Here is an 18502-nt window from a genome sequence, read left to right on the forward strand (position 1 = left end):
CACGCAGTCATATGAATGGTTGTACTGATTCCGTCACCTGGCACTCGTAGGTCCCGTTATCGCGCTCCTGTACGTACTTGATCTGCAGGATCCAGTCGTCAGAGCCATCTCCGTGCAGTACCTGTTAACATATTCCCCGTCAGAGTCCGACCGACCATTCCCAAACACACACATCGGCTGCGTGCGTACCTGAAAGCGTTCATCGTTGGTGTACATGAACACTCCCGAGCTGATGATGTGCCAGTCCCGCCTCCGTACCCAGGACACCTGTGTGACGGGAACTCAGGTTAGCTTGGTGTGCGCCGGTGGTAGAGTGACCTGCCGGTGAGAAAGCACTGACCCCGCGCTCCTCCAGGTGCCGCACGGGGCAGTGCAGGAAGGCCGCGGCGCCGAGCTGCGCCGCCACCTCCTCGCTGGTGTTGGCGAGCGCGGGCCGGCGTGGTGACGTCGCCAGCGACGCGTGCCACAGCTCGCGCCACGCTGGCACGCCCTCCGCCAGCTGCGCCGCCACCTCCTCGCTGGTGTTGGCGAGCGCGGGCCGGCGTGGTGACGTCGCCAGCGACGCGTGCCACAGCTCGCGCCACGCTGGCACGCCCTCCGCCAGTTCCGCCGCCTCCTCCTCCGCCAGCACTCGCCCCGAGCCCGGCGCCGAGCTGCGTGCTGGTGAGCTGCTTGACTCTTCCGAGTTCAAGTATATTCGCTCTGTAATACAATCGTGGAAAAGCTAACTTAGCGACCACGTCCGCGTTCCCTATATCATCACTGGTTAAAAACCTTCGCTTTGAGAAACTGTAGTATTTTTGACGTATTTGAAAGTATTTGCAGCACAGCGCTGCCCTCATCCGACTCATGCCGGCGATCTTATTTTAGAGGCTGGGATCATCCGTCAGTCATCATCATCACTGTCATTTTAATGCATAAAGTATAATTTATGTTTATTTATGCTTGACCGTATGTTCTGAAAATAAATACCAATCACAAGTATTACAACAATATTATATAGGCTATTGAATGTAGTATTAACGTACTTTTATGCCATATTTTGTGCCTGCGCTTCCAAGGGGTGTAAAAATAATAGGGAAGTCCCAAGCCCAAGGGTGTCATAAGAGGCGACTAACGGCTTTTTAGATGTGGGAGAGTCACGCTGCAGTCGTATGACTTCAGCATAATCTGGCCAGACTCGTCTGGGTTAATTACTACTCTCGCATGGAATACCGGCGTGAAGTAGCAGCCTAATGCCGCTATGTTTCGCATAGGTTAGTGTCGAGGACCGGAGCTCCCCCCTCCCCTCTGGTACCGGCTCTACCAGAGTCGGAGAATCAATCCCCGAGCATTCTCGCTCGGGCTGCCCCTCGTATTCTGGGAAGGGCACAGTACCGCGCATGGCTGAGGACAAAGTAACAGCACCCCGCTCCACGCTTAATGTGGACTTTTGCAACATCAGGTAAGGATTTCATCTCCACAATTTGGATGTGTGTCGGTCCTCCATAGTGCGGTTGTCAAGGAGCTTTCTTCCACGTATCAGAAAGCTGTGGAATGAACTTCCTTGTGCGGTGTTTCCGGGATAATACGACATGGGTACCTTCAAAAAAAGCGCATACACCTTCCTTTAAGGCAACGCTCCTGTGATTCCTCTACTGTTGCAAGAGAAAGTGGGCGGCGGTGATCACTTAACACCAGGTGACCCGTACACTCGTTTGTCCTCCTTTTCCATAAAAAAAATATTAATTCAATAGTGATGGTTAAACACCACACCAACACAAGGTGGTCGCGGGAGGTTATACCAGCAGCCCGCAGGAGAACAATTATAAAGATAGAAGGTGTAGTTACGCGCCAAGCCGGCGGGCGAGGGACACGCCGCCAGCAGCGCCGCCACTGCGGTCGCCAGCGACGCGGGCACCATCCGCCGCCGCCTGCCACCTGCCACCTGCCACCTGCCCCCGGACACCTGCCAGCTGGCTACCAGCCTCCCAGACACCTGCCGCCATTACATTTTACTTCAGATAATTCAGCGTTACACTAAAATTGATATCAGTGTGATGATGAGGCGTGTTCAAATCACGCTCCTGCCGTGTATGATAGAAAAGTCAACCTTCGAACCTGAGTTAATTATGAACAATTTAAAGAGAAGGCTCGCGCGGTGGTGACGTAGGCACATCGAGTCAGTGTTGAAAGTGAAATAATAAATAAAATAATAGCGTTTTAGCATTAAAAAGTAAATTAATAAGTGTAATAGTGCTTAAACTGAAAGATTAATATATAGGAATGTGTAAAAAGTAGTGAAAAACATAATACATTAAAACTAAATAGTAGCAATTCAGTGGTTATTTCATCATATTGTAATAAATGATCAAAACGAAGAAAACCCGAGTGGCTTGTCACTGTAAGTCAAAAATAGCAATTAACAAGCTGTACTATGAATGATAAGTGCGATAGTAAAGTAAAAGTGTAACATAAAATAAAACATAACTTAAATTGAGTTGAAAACAAAACATGACTCATGAGTTTATAAACAAATTTTACCTGTAGTACAATTCACAACACGAAGTTTTGAAATTGTTATCATTCTTATATCACTTTATTATTTACCACATAAATACACTATTACCAATAGTTAAAATACAATATTTAATTGATTCCTAAATTATAATGATGAATGAGTTTGTGACAATTAGGAAAAAACCGCCATTAGGCACAGTGAATCAATGAATTCTTCAATTTTATTTACAAATTCAGAGTTTTTATCGGGAAGTCTTCCCGACTTATCAACGGGTAATTCATATGAGTTATTCACATTGTTCATAAATGACGTCACAAAACACCTAATATACTCCTCGTCGTTACTTTACGCCGATGACACCAAGATCTACAGAGTGATACGCGATACCAGGGACTGTGAATTGTTACAACGTGATTTAATCAATTCCGAAACTTATTGTACAGAAAATAAATTGCTTTTAAACCTTGATAAGTGTAAATATATTAATTTCTCAAAAAATAAAACTATTATAGATTACGATTACACTCTGTATAATCACAAAATAGAAAAGTTACTCACATTAGCGATCTTGGTGTTTTTTTTTTATAAGGTTTACCGACAGATAGTACACATAAGCTTATTTAGAATACATATACACAACTTAAAAACTATAGTGAACATCCAATTATGGTTAAACACAGCAAATTAGTTATCTAGTTGTAAACAGAGGTAGAGAAGAACATGTTATGGATATTATCTATATATAATGATATACAAATTATATAATATCTCCTTCGCTATTGCTTAAGGTTATTACAAGAAAAAGGAATATCTATGAATATATTCTATTAAAATTTACAGATACAACAAGTATTTAAATATTAGTGTTCCATCTCGTATTCCAAACACGCTCTTTTAAACTTAATTAAACATATATTATGTAGATCAACATCTATGTCGTTGAACCATGCGTTATGCTGACGGCATATCCGAGGTAAAGGACTGTGGAACCCTACATTTGTTCGGTTAGTATCTATTGCAAAAGGCTGAAAGTTATTCCCTCTAGCATTAGCACGAGGAACTTTGAAGTTAATTTTTTCCAGTAATTGAGGGCATTCAATCAAATTATTAACTATTTTAAAAAGAAAAACCTGATCTGAATTCCAACGTCTACGCGAGAGAGTTGTCAATTCAAAAAAGAAACAGCGCTCATTGTATGATTGTAATTGATGTAGCTTGTTTTGATGGACACACATAAAAAACATGAACCTTTTTTGAATCTTCTCAAGTCTTTGCATATCACACTTGTAGTGAGGACTCCATACAGTTGAACAATATTCTAAATGGCTACGTACCAGAGACACATCTAGTGTTTTTAAAGCAAGAGTATTTTTGAATTTCTTAGCATTTACTATTACTTCAGTTACTTCAGTTATCATGGATGCTAAATTGACTTTTATACCTCACATGGATTCCATTATATCTAAATCGTACCAGCAATTATGACTAATACTTAGGATTGGTAAACCATTTAAGAACTCCCTCACCTACAAGATACTATACAATAGCTTCGTTAGAAGTCATCTTGAGTTTGCGTATGCGGTATGGAACCCTTATTTTAAATGTCATATTAACCGCTTAGAAAGAATACGACGCAAATTTGTAAAATCTTTGGACCACAGGACAGGATATAATTATGTTGACTACTCTGAATCACTGAATCGTCACAAGTTTAAGCCATTGGAATCCCGCCGTAATTGTGTTGAATCCGTCCTTTTATACAAAATTGTTAATAGCTATATTGACGTCCCCTCACTACTAGATCGGATACATTTTAGAGTGCCTCGCAGGCGTGAGCGTCGTTGTCGTATTAAAAATTTGTTTTATATACCACGTAGTAGAACACTTTATGGTGCAAATACTTTTATTAAGCGTGCTTGTAAACACTTTAACGATTATGAAAATCTAGCTGACATAGATAAATAAATGAGTTTATGGAATTAAACGAAGAAGTAGAGAATTTAAAAGAACAGTTAACATCAGCTCATGGAGAGATACAAAGTCTACTTCTAGAAATAAGTACGTTGAAAAAAAATATCTATAGAACAAGAAATTTCAATCACTAACCATAAAAAAGTCAGCAAAGGTCATCCAAGAAGTTCCACAAAAAAATTGCTTACTAAAAAATCTGATAAATACACCAATAAGCCACATTATTGCACAAAACACAAATAATGACAATATAAACAATAGCTGCATTGAATTGAATCTAATATTCAGGATATCTCGAATAATTACATTAATATACTTAACGTAGGTGAGAATGGCTCGAACCCTTATAAAATCCTGATAAACTTATCTGAAGTGATATCTAACATAAATAAATGCAAAATTATAATTTTAAATTTGTTAAAAAATAGATATTTGAGCAAAAGTTAAATAATTTACTGAATAATTTTTGTAAAAGCAAGCAAAACTGTGAATATATACATGTTAGTGAAAGGAATTTAAGCCGAAATAATTATATAAAAATGATCTGTTCTAAAACTTAAATATTTAATTGATTGTGATTATTTTTGTAAAAAAATGCCCCTCAAAAACCTACACAATTCGTTATATAAAAAACAAACCAGCCAAAAGTACCATATGTTATTATTTCCCCATAGTAAGTGACAATCGATATACAGCAGTGGTTAATAATACTCAAAAATCTTCACTATGCAAAGGAACAATACCATTTTATTTCCAAAAAATAAAAATGAAACAAACTAGTACTTCTAATCAGGATTTTTATAAAAAACAAACCATTACAAAGTGAAATAAGAAATGGATATTTGTTACATCAAAATATAGCAAGCCTCCTGAACAAAAGGGAACAAATAGAATTATATCTCAATGAATTGGAAGACAAACCTATGACCATAAATATATTATACTTTTCAGAGACATTTGTCAAAACAGGTGATGAAACAAATATAAAAAATTGTAAGTTAGCATCGGCGTTCTGTAGACAGAATGAAAAGAGAGGTGGAGTCTGTATAATGACACAACATTATATATGATATTATGTAATGAACTCTCAAAAGAAAAGGTATTTGAATGCTGTGGCATAGAGATATTGGATACTAAATATTTTTAATTTTTTTTTAGTTTTTTAATTACATTATCATCTGCTTATATACAACTCCTAGCTCAAATATATCTGAATTCTTTGAACATTTTCAGCTACTTTTGCATAAGCTTATAACTAACAATAAAAAAATATATGGTGACCTTAATATAGACATTATGAAGAAATCTAACAATAATAATCTTTATGTTGACATTCTAAGCAACTTCAACTTGCAAATATACATTGATAAACCTACTCGAGAAAAATCATGTATTGACCACATAATTGATTATATAAAACAGGCATATGGTAAAATATTAACATCGTTCCTCTCAGATCATAATACATGCCAAATGTTAAATTAAAAATTAAACAGTTCCCTTAAACCTCAATCACACTATTATTTCACAAGGAGAGATTTCTCCCAAGAAAATATATAAAAATTTCATTATTATATCTCATGCTTATCTTGGTCTGAGGTATATATTCAGAACAGTTGCGAAGATGCATTTAATATTTTTTACGACACATTTCCTCTTTTTTTAAGTAGTGTTTTCCTTATAAAACTATAAAAGTAAATATAAGGAACATAAGACCAAAATGGATAACTAAGGTATTTAAAAAATCCTGCAACACAAAAGATCAACTTATGCATCAATATTATATAAACAAAGTCAATCCTAGAAAGATTAAATATAAATACAATTATAAGCAATATAGTAAAAATCTTAAGAAATGCATATATAATACCAAAACAAATAGTAGCGAACGTTATATAAAGAATTCAATAAATAAAGGTAAAGCAGTCTGGAATCTCATTAAAGATAAAGTTGATGTAAATATAACACCCAAAAATTTTGACAAGATTATACATAATCCCAAAAATATGCAAAATCCAAATGAAATTGCAAATGAATTTCATGATTATTTTAAGAGTGTTAATGGAATAAAACCAGACTACAAATTAATAAATACGGTACATTCCTCCATATTCTTAGCGCCCTGTACGAAAAATGAGGTAGTAATAGCAATCAACTCTTTAAATAACACCAAGGCTGTTGGTCATGATAACATAACAACCCATGTTATAAAAACATGCAATAGTTCCAGCACTGACATATTTAATCAATTTATCATTTAAATAAGGCCAATTCCCCACAACTCATGTATTATATAAAACCACTCCACAAAAAAGGAACTCATACATATTCTATCAAAAGTTTTTGAGAAAATAATGTATAAACGATTAACTGACTTTTTTACGAAATTGAACGTCATTACAGAGGAACAATACGCATTTCAACAAATTAAATCTACCACAATGGCCGCATATACATTAGTTAAAAATCTGTTAACGAAAAAAGATCAAAAAGTTAGAGTAACAATTCTTGGGTCATATCAATGACCCAAGTTTTTGACTGTGTCGACTTCGAAATTCTCATAAACAAATTTAATTTATATTATGGGCTCAGAGGTGTCACTTCAAAATGGCTGGAAAGTTATATTAAAAATAGGCAACAATGTGTCCAGATTGAAAAGATTGGCGGAAGATCAAATATAGTACGATATGAATCAAGTTGCAATCAAACTAAAGCCGGGCTACCTCAGGGCAGTGTACTTGGACCATTATTATTTCTACTATATATCAACGACCTACCAAATATTACAGAAAATAAGTGTGTGTTATATGCTGATGAGTGATGAGTGATGACATTACAATAATTATCCCTGACACAAACTCAAAAAGACTATACGACTTGGTCATAAATGATGAAATCATTAAAATCGGCAAACGGTTAGAAAGTAACTTAAATATTAATATAATAAAAACAAAACTTATACAATTTAAAAATTACAATACCATTTATCCACCCCTTAGAAACATAACATACAATGAAATTAAAATAGATGAGGTTGAAAATACCAAATTCTTAGGCATAATAATGGAAAATAATTGTAATTGGGAAGCTCACTTTGAATCATTATGCAAACGTCTTAATCTGTTTGTCTTTGCAATAAGGAGAATAAAAAAAACTATGTAGGAAAAAGCGGCTTTAACGCCTTACCACGATTACGTGGAATCTATAATTAGGTATGGTATCATAATATTGGGTAACTCAAGAGTAATAAATAACAAGTCTTAATAGCGCAAAAAATGTTTGAGGGCTGGAGCGGGAAAAGGACCCCTTGAAAGCTGCAGACCCGTATTTAAAAAATATAACCTATTATAAATTGTTGAATTATACATATTTGAGTGCTTTATGTTTGTTCGAAAAAATTTTAGCAAATTCGGTAATCATGAAAACACTTCCCTTTTCCCATCCAGGGACCCCGCCAAACTATAAGTACCTTGCTGTAGAACTACATTATTTCAGAGAAACTGTTTTTGTATGTGCATAAAAAATTATAATCACATCCCAAAGATAATAAGAGAGGTATCGTCAAATAGGAATTTCTCATAAATAATAAATTGAAAATATACCTTGATGATGCGAGGGAGTCAAAATGGGGTGCGGTGTAATGCTAGATGTCCAGGTCAAGTGAGGTTGCAGGTAATCTGGTTTGGCCTGTTCACAATCAATAAACATAAAACGCCAAGTGGCTGAAGTACTCATCTAATACTGGTCAGCCCTTTCCTCAGACAAGCACTTCACTTGGCACTACGATGATGCGAAAGAAGTAGTATAAAAATCACGTGCGACAATGATGCTCGAATGCGTAACGCGGCGCGTGCGTGGTCAGCGGTGTCCACTCGAACAAGGTCAATCGGCAAGTGTCGCGTTGTAAGCGGCCAGAGAGTCGTTCAGCACCCGATGCGAAGACCAGGGTGATGCCAATGCTCGGATTGTACATCAGCTCCCCAGGTGGTGCTATATGCTATTTAATGCGAACAATAACGGCGCAAACATACTCCCCGGCTTGGAAATCCAAGGGATTTTCAAAGGAAAAATGCGGGTAAGGAAAAGGTGTAAGAAAGTAGGAGAGGGTTATAATCAGAAAATTTGCCATGAACATACTAATATTTAAAAATGCGGTGCGTAATATATAATATGATAAGCGGTGATGCGATAAATTAAATGCGAATACAAAAAAAATGCTTAAGAATCTATGTTATTAATAAATGTAATAGTTACTGGAAAAAAAATATTGTGATGGAAGCGGACACAACTTAACTACTGGACGCTTAAAAGTTCCAGTAGCAGTGCGTACTTGTGCGCAACGCGAACAACTCCGTCTTTTCCGGGGAATACTTGTTCAATAATACCCGTAGGCCAGCGCAATGGTGGTGTATTATCTTGGTGAATGAGAACAAGAGTACCTGGCTGAATTGGTCTATCTGGAGTGTTCCATTTTTGTCTATGTTGCAATGTGTGTAGGTAATCTACATGCCACCGTTTCCAATAACTATGAACTAAACTATCTAAGAGTCTCATTCTGTTCGAGAGGCTCATTGATTCGTCCATTTCATATGTGGGCAGAGACTGTAAAGGTGTCGTGTTTAAAAAATGTGCGGGAGTTAAAATAGTATGTGGTTCATCCGACATTAAGCACAGCGGGCGCGAATTTAAGAGACATTCAATTTGCACTAGTAAAGTCAACAATTCTTCATAACATAACAACTGTTGACCTATGCAGCGATATAAATGAGTTTTGTGTGAGGTGTGCGTGCAGGAACATTCCGCCACATTATTCTATGGTTGTTTAATTCTGTTTGCAATGCGGTAGACATATTTTTTGAACATAAAAAAATTTATAATTCATCCAATTTCCGTTTCGCACCAATAAAATTGGTTCCATTATCGGAATAAATACAAACTACTGGACCCCTTCTAGCTAAAAACCGTTTAAGGGCGTCTAAAAAGTTTCGGTGCTTAAGTCAAATGCAATTTCAATATGCACTGCCTTCGTTGTTAAACACACGAATAGACATATGTATGCCTTTTGGCTTTTTACGCCACGTTTTCTGGTAAGAGTAATATTGATAGGCCCAGCATAGTCGATGCCAGTGTGTGTAAAAGGCTTAGCTTGTTGTACACGAGCGGGAGGAAGGTTTGCCATTATAGGCGAAAGATGCGACGGTGCGACCTTAAAACAGAAATTACAATTTCTTATGCATTGTCTGATAATATTTCTAGCCGAAATAATCCAATATCTCTGTCTAAGTAATGACAGAAGAAGATGAGAACCTGTATGACAATTTGATCGATGATAATCATCAATTATAATATCAATCAAATGATCACGACAAGGTAAAAGAATTGGATGGCGATTTTCAAATGGTATATTTGCGTTTATTAATCTACCACCAACACGAAGCAATCCGTTATCATCTACAAATGGATTTAGTTTTCTTAAAGAAGGGGATGATACGTTACCCTTTTTTATGTTTTTTATTTCGTCAGAAAAATATTTTCTTTGTAATTCTCGAATAATTACCAGTTCAGCAGCCTCAATGTCAGCGACGTGAATGGTAGTGCTGCGTGGTAGTTTTTTAATAAAACGAAGTATATAAACAATGATGCGTAACAATTTTTTCCAAGAAGAAATTCTATGCGATAATTCCAGAAGCGGCGAATTGTTAATATTAACTGTAGCAGTCAGAGTAACTGTACTTTTACACTCGGGAACTATACCATCAATACGTGATGGTTCAAATGGCACTATAGGCCAGTCCTTTGTCGGACGGCGCATCCATGGAGGACCATACCACCAAAGCGGGTGATTTATTAATTGAGAGGGTAATAAACCTCTTGATAGGCAATCACTTGGATTCTGTGACCCATCTATGTGAAAAAAGCGTTCAGGCGAAAGAATATCTTGTATTTTACTGACTCGGTTGGCAACAAATACTTGCTACCGATGTGGAGATGAATGAATCCAAGACAATGCGATTGTGGAGTCAGAGAAAACATAGATTTCGTCTATACAAAAGCGGTCATGAAATGCAGTTGATATTTACGATCATTTTCTGACAAAAAAATTCTTAAATACATTTGTTTTATATCTGCGTTTAAAGCGATTTTAAAATAACGAAACCTTAAAAGAAGTGTAAATTTATATGCCTGCAAGTTAGGCCCAATATGCAATAAGTCATTAAGCGATACGCCAAAATCGGTTTTAGCACTTGCGTCTAAAACTATGCGAGTTTTTGTTGTCGATTTATCTGGCCGAAAAACAGCGTGATGCGGAATAAAGTAGCCGTCAGATATAGCGTTTAAAGAATAGGGAATTTCTGATAAGTATCCATTTTCAATATAATCTAAAATTACTTCATTGTAGGCTTTACGTAAAGCGGGAAACGCATGGAATTTTCGTTCCAACGCGGTCAAACGACGTTGAGCGTAAATAAAAGAATTACCTAATAACTTAGGATCGCTCTTAAAAGGAAGCAAAACTATATAGCGACCACAAGAACTTCTTGCGACAGTTGATTTAAAGATCTGCTCACATTCCTTATTTTCAGGACTTATATTATTAACAGAAGGCACTTGCTCCAGCTGCCAAAATTTTACTAAAATGTTATTTAAATTATTTACTAAAGGGCCGAAGGACCAGACTATATCGTTAGAATGAGTGGAAGGTATTTCCCCCATAACAACATAGCCAAGCGTTGTTTCAAGCGCGTGCAAATGACACTGGACGAGTGAGCAGAGCGACCGAGCGGTGGTGGTATAACTTTACCACCCAATAATATAAAAGCGAACATCTGAACACCGAGAATGGCGTCTATATTTCCGGGCGCGTTCCAAGATTCATCAGCGAGCGATAAATGTTCAAAATAATGTACAGTCGACTTGTCAATCGTGTGCGCCGGTAACGGTTGAGTTATATTATCTACAACTAAAAGAATTAAATTGTATTGAGCGTCTGAAACACGTGACTGTATTGTAAGCGAAACGTAACCTTTAATAGGAGTGGAAATAGACCCTAATGTCTTAATCGATGAATATATGAGAGGTTTAACATCTAAATTTAATCTAATGCAAGAAGCGCGCGTGATAATATTATTTTGCGAGGCGCTATCAATTAAGCACCTTATAGTACTTTTTCGACCACCAGTCACACCATATACTTGCGCGGTTGGTAAAATAGATAAAGTGTCAAAGCTATGCAAAGACGTAATGCGACGTTACTATTAGCCGAATGCATGCAGAGCGACTGCGCACCATCCTCGGGCGGCCGCTCAGCTGTACTGGACGAGCCTACAGTTGTGTGATGTTCCGTATGTATCAGCGGTTGCGGAACCGGTTTGTTGTTAACAAAATGGATTAATGAGTGGTGCTTCTCATTACACTGCTTGCAAGTATTTTTTGAATTACAATTAATCGCCATATGTTTTGAACTTAAGCGATTAATACATAACTTATTATTTTTAATATAATTGAAGCGTTCATTAACTGATAGTTTTATAAAATCCGGGCATTGATATATATGAGAATGTTTTGCGGTTTTACATAAATTGCAAGTTTTGTTGTCATTGTGTATTATTGCAAAGGTATGAGAATTAAACGATGGTTTAGAAACGGTTCCGCGAGATCTTTGAACGTTCGATATATTATTTGGTCGACTGGTGTTGGTTGTTCGTTCTAGAACCTTAACGTGGTGTCTTATGAAAGCAACTAAGTCGGTACTCGATGGAATATCTTTTTTAATGGATGATTCAAAGCGTTGTACTAAATTTGTATCTAATTTCTTAAGCGCGAGATGAAGAACAATAAAATCTGTTAAATCAGAAATTTCTAGTTGTTTTAAAGCGGACATAGACGCATGAAACTTTTCAACAAAACTATTGAGGTGGGAGAGGGTCTCAGATTATACCTAATGTCGAGTATGTTATTTAAATACATAGTACCAAGTGCTCGCTTGTCTTGGTATTTATCAACTAACGACTGCCATATTGTCGAATAGTTATGTTCGTTAGGCATGATACCTGCAAAAATATTAAGCGCGGTTCCACTTAGCTTGCCTACCAAATATTGCACTCGTTGCGAATCATTGAGTTGCTTATTATTATGAACGTTTGTGCTAAAACGCTGATAAAAGAGAGGCCAGCTTTCGGGTTGTCCTGAAAAACTAAGTCAAGTGGTGGTAGGCGACAAACATTATTAACCGAATTAGATTTATCCGATTCAACTTGATGACGACGAGATTGTAATAACTCATTCCGAGTTTGCTGTACAACAGAAGTAATGTTTGAAATGCGGTCCAATTGTTAAAATTCAATTAAATTTTTGGGTTTTGTTCCAATAATAAAGCGTTATGTTGGTCACATAGATCGTTAAAGTCGCTATATAATTTCTCAATATTCGCCGACGTGGCCACAAATTCTTGTGAACTTCGCGTATTTGTATCAATAGATATCTTTTTTGCAGTACTATACAGTTCTTTTATATGCGAAAATATTGCCTGTTTCTTACCAACTACAAGTTTGATATTTGTTTCAAGCGCCATATTGAAAATGTGTTGTAAACTTGTTATTTTTTTTTATGAAATGTATGTTTCGTTATGATACTGTTAGATTATGCGAAATTAATGAGTAACGTGTTTATTATTGAACAAATATTTATATAATAAACTAAAGTAAGTAGCTAAATATATTAACACAATGCGAAGGTTGGAAATAGGTATGAATTGCGAATCGATTCTTAGTTAGGTAAGCAAAAATAAAAGCAAATTAAATAGCAATAGCTGCTGGTTCTATCCGGGTCGAATGGATCAAAATTAATGATGATGCGAGGAAGTCAAAATGGGGTGTAATGCTAGATGTCCAGGTAAGGTGAGGTTGCGGGTAATCTAGTTTGGCCTGTTCACAATCAATAAGCATAAAACGCCAAGTGGCTGAAGTACTCACCTGATACTGGTCAGTCCTTTCCTCAGACAAGCACTTCACTTGGCACTACGATGATGCGAAAGAAGTAGTATAAAAACCACGTGCGACAATGATGCTCGAATGCGTAACGCGGCGCGTGCGTGCAAGTGTCGCGTTGTAAGCGGCCAGAGAGTCGTTCAGCACCATGCGAAGACCAGGGTGATGCCAATGCTCGGATTGTACATCAGCTCCCCAGGTGGTGCTATATGCTATTGAATGCGAACAATAACGGCGCAAACATACCTTAATAAAAACTGTTTATATTAATTAGACGAATATTTTCAGTTAAAAACTTGACATTTTTTTTATAATTTTATATTAATAAATAATAATGCTACTAATCTTTTGTTAAAGTGATATTTATTTATTTATTTATTTATTTATTTATTTATTTATTTCAAGGAATATCAACAGCTATTTACACAAAATAAAAATACAATAGAAACTTAGAGCTAATCACAGATATTCACTAATAGACAATAGAAGTAGTAAGAAGCAAAATTATAAAGAGTAAACATGTAAAATTATAATCTAATAATAAGCACACTTGATGTTCACAGGTTAGGATTCAAAAAACGTTTTCATGATACATTGTTTCATTGCTTTGACAGATGTATTAAAAATATCCAAATTAATTATTTCACTGCTTAGTTTATTACAGGTGGTGCTAGCTCGCAAGATATAACTATTGCTCCGGTAGTTAGTAGATGATTGAGGTATATACAATAAACGGCTATAGCGTAGTGCAGTTGACGAAGTTCTCAATGAAATTGTCGAAAGAAGATCTGGACAATCAACCTTATTTTGAGCTATTTTCAAGAGGAAAGCAATGTCAGAGATCATACGTCGTTTCTCAAGCGGTAGTAAATGTTGCTTTTTACAATGCTGTTCGTAAGACTTTGAATTGTATCTGTCGTTAGTACGGTAGCATAGAAAGCGTAAGATTTTTTTTTGAATATTTTCTATTCGAGAAATATATGTAGAATACAAAGGATTCCAGATTTGAGAGGCATATTCTAAGTGACCACGAACGAAGGTGCAGTACAATATCTTCAGTGTCTTGACTTGACGTAAATCACGCGAGCTTCTTATAATAAATCCAAGGGCTTTCATAGCTTTAGATATAGTTAAATTTATATGTTGGTCAAATAATAGTTTCGAATCAAGTAAAACACCAAGGTCTCGTATTGTACTACTTCTCTGCACATTCTCACATTTCAACTGGTAATTGAAAATTATAGGATACCGCTTACGCGTGAATGTCATTACGCTACATTTTGATGGGTTTAGCTCTAGGCTATGATCGTCACAATAATTTTGCAATCGGTGTAGGTCTTCTTGTAGAGCTATTGCATCATCTAGTGACGATACCTTGTTGTAAATTTTGATATCGTCAGCAAAGCACAATATTTTGGCGGTACGTAAGCAAGTATCAACATCATATAAAAATATTGCGAACAATAGAGGGCCAAGCAAGGAACCCTGAGGAACGCCACTCGATATGGGTACCCACCCTGATATATAATTACTGACAACAACAGCTTGAGTGCGATTATGAATATAGGAGGAAAACCATCTTAACAAGTCACCGCTGATACCAATATTATAGAGCTTATTAAGAAGGATGTCATGCCGTATTCGGTCGAATGCCTTACTGAAGTCGGTGTAAATTACATCAGCTTGGACACCTTGCTGCATTGTTTCAGTTAGATAATTATTAAGAAGTGCAAGATTAGAGACAGACGAGCGACCTCTAAGAAAACCATGCTGACTGGGGCTAAAGGCTTGCCTTAGTGCAGGATAAACCTGACTATAAATGATTTTCTCAAAAACCTTAGATATAATACAAAGCTTAGAAATTGGACGGTAATTTGATATACTAGTCTTAGCCCCCTTTTTATGCACTGGAGTAATATAAGCCATTTTCCATAAATCTGGCATAACACCCGCATAGAGAGATTTGTTGAATAAAATAGTAATGGGTACACATATGGAATCAGAACATTTCACTAAGAATATTCCAGGTAAATGATCCGGACCATCGGATTTTGATGGGTCAATACCATGGAGTAGTTTCTTTACTTCAGTAACGTCTACGTGTATTTGCGAGATATCACACACTGGTAGTGATGATAAAGAGATGACATTTTTATTGACCGGAGGATCGGTAAAGTTATTACAAAAAAAATCAGAAAAGGCATTACAAATAGTGGTGCCGGTATTGAAGGTTTTGTCAGCAAGGTACATGCAACTAGGCATAGAGTTTAGATTTTGTTTAGACTTCATATACGACCAAAAGTATTTTGGATTCAGGTTTATAGAATTTTCAATAGAACGTATATAGTTATTGTAACAGGATTTTTCAAGATTTTTTATTCTCGCACGTATCATTTTATAAGAAACCATATCCGACATATTACCATAAGTATTGTATTTACGTAAATATTTATATTTTTCTTTAATAGCTTTTTTAAGATGGATAGAGTACCACACTGGATAGTGATTAGGTTTAATAAATTTAGATGGTATATATCTTGTTTTCAATTTTTCAAAAAACTCATAGAAAAATGTGACCGACTCATCAAGGGATAAATCCGACAGAATGACATGCCAATTAATGCTTTGTATTTCAGCATTAATGGCCTCATAATCACCGCAGTTAAACATGTATCTACGCCTAGGGGCCGACTGGAGAAAACTTTTCGCGGTGAATTTAACTATCAAAGATAAGGCTCCATGGTGGGCGTCAATAGGAACAAGCGTATCATTACTAACATCGCTGACTGTCACCACGCCATTGGACAGCACTAAATCTAGAGTTTTATTGTATAGATTTCGGATTCCATTGAATTGCTTCAGACCAAGATATTATTGTATCTAATGATTTAGAAATGTATTTTGTAAAATTTGCACGTCATAAATGCGGCAAACATGTACTTTATAATATTTATGTAACATCAATCTAACATGTTTATGCAAATAAAAATTTTGACTTTGACTTTGACTTCGACTTTGAACGATCATTACGCGACATATAAGTATTCAGGGCACGAGTTTCTCAATGCGATACTTATGTATCTGTTGAGACTGAACCAGTCCGGTCGCCGCCGGTGCCTTACCGTCTGAATACTAGAAGGTCTTGTGCAGTAGTCAGGTGTCCAGTGTGGTGTACAGGAAACGGCGAGTCCACACTACTGGCAGACGGCAGACCACAACACGTATACTAACTCTACAATGTTATAAAATCTCATTCGTAACATGACTCAGATGTACAGTATGTACGTGTACTCCATGATTTTGGAGAGCAGGGAGGAAATAGCTATAGGCCTGCAGTTTGCCGGATCGAAACTGTCTCCTTTTTTTTTGGATCGGATTGACAAGGGCTGACTTCCACGAGTCAGGGACTACGCCCTTTGAGTAAGAGTGCCGGAATAAACGCGATAGCACAGGCGTCAACTCAGGAGCACACGTTCTTAGCATGATTGGAGAAATACCATCCGGCCCGCTCGACTTCCTGACGTGCAACGAAAACAGAGCTCGCCGAACAGTTTTCTGTCTGAACTATACTTCAGGCATAGAGTTCTGACACCACGGGACGGGGGTGGTTTTCCGTTGTCGTCAAGAGTCAAGTTGGAGGCAAAAAGGAACCCGGCATAAGACAAAAAATTATGCTCAATTTTATACCCGGGTACGTTAACGTACGTGTAACCACTGAGATATCTGAGTTCCCGTGAGGAAACACCAGGCCGGCTGCGCGAATCTATGCGAAACAAAGCGGCACTGGGCCGCACATATCATGTTGACATGCAGTTATTAATATATTTGTTCGGTAACAATTATTCTAGGATTTTCCGATAAATATTTAGTTTGGATATTTTTCGATATCCTGCGTTGTAGGCCCGTTTGGAGTCGGACAAATAACTAATAAGTACCTGTCTCCAGAGATGAGTAATATTCCATTGTAATAGACTTCTTATAGAGTAATGTGATTGGAATAGCCAATGAAGTTGACCAGCACCTTTATTAATATCAACAGATTTTAAAAATGTCAGTACGTTATCAACAGTAAATTCGATAGATTTTAAAATAATAACAGTATAATGACAGGGCTCCAGTCGGTCAACGTCAATAGGATCTGAGCTCAATGGTTTAAGTACAGATTGAAAGTGTTCACTAAATAAATTACAAATATATTCTTCTTCTGTTACAAGAGACGCTTTGTAAGACCTTGTTTGTGGCAGTCCACTATTACATGATATTGACTTAACAAAGGTCCAGAAAAATTTTGGATTTAATTTAATTTTGTCTTCAGTGTATTTTATATAATAACACACACATATATTGTCACAATAAGTAATTACCTCATCGGTTTAGTATTGGATACCGGATTGGGATGTAATTGGAAGATTGATTTACCGACGGGGAACATACTTATTAAATAAATTATGATATAAGTTGTAAAATTGAAGCAAACATTAATCTAGGGATAAGTTGCCAAAAAATAAATAAATTCCAGTCAGACAGTTCATTATTAATTTCTGCGTAACCTGCAGCGTGGGAATTGTATCTGAGTTGTGGGGCTGATCTAAGTGACGATGAAGATCTTAAACTTAAATCTATACAAAGAGATCTGTGGTAAGTGTCCTGGAGAGCCAACAGCATCCAGCGCCCGCGGACCTCGAGCGGACTGCGACCGTTCGCTACGGAACACTTTGTATCTATTGTCGATATAGTCACGGTCAAGTATTATGTTAACTAAATTTCCGTATGTATAAAATACAATCGTTGTTAGACAGCACTGAGAAAGAAACTCATGAGATTTAGTGCGGAGAACACGCACGTTTTGATAATACCGTTCATTAGCTTACTATTCATTTATTATAAATAATACTATGTAAAGTGATCCGTAACTGCACAGTGTGTAGTAAATACCAAACAGTACGACGATGTGTCATAGTTATGAGAGAACAATTGATAATAGATTAAAATTTAAATATAATAAATAACTAAGCTATATTTTGACGATACAAGACACATTAAC

At 36.7% G+C, this 18502-nt stretch overlaps 1 protein-coding gene across 1 annotated transcript in view; it reads right to left on the reverse strand.

Annotated features, from left to right (window-relative positions):
• Positions 1 to 18502, reverse strand: part of LOC126978042 (igLON family member 5-like) — a 37472-nt gene that overhangs the window by 18371 nt on the left and 599 nt on the right. The window contains exons 2-5 of the mRNA XM_050826768.1: positions 1831 to 1978; positions 341 to 702; positions 190 to 267; positions 38 to 121 (exon numbers count right to left, since the gene is read on the reverse strand). Of these exons, the coding sequence (XP_050682725.1) occupies positions 38 to 121; positions 190 to 267; positions 341 to 702; positions 1831 to 1903 (597 nt within the window). The 5' untranslated portion in view covers positions 1904 to 1978. The remainder of the gene's footprint in view (positions 1 to 37; positions 122 to 189; positions 268 to 340; positions 703 to 1830; positions 1979 to 18502) is intronic.

The sequence above is a fragment of the Leptidea sinapis genome, chromosome 46 (genome assembly GCF_905404315.1).
Source record: "Leptidea sinapis chromosome 46, ilLepSina1.1, whole genome shotgun sequence".
NCBI lineage: Eukaryota > Metazoa > Arthropoda > Insecta > Lepidoptera > Pieridae > Leptidea > Leptidea sinapis.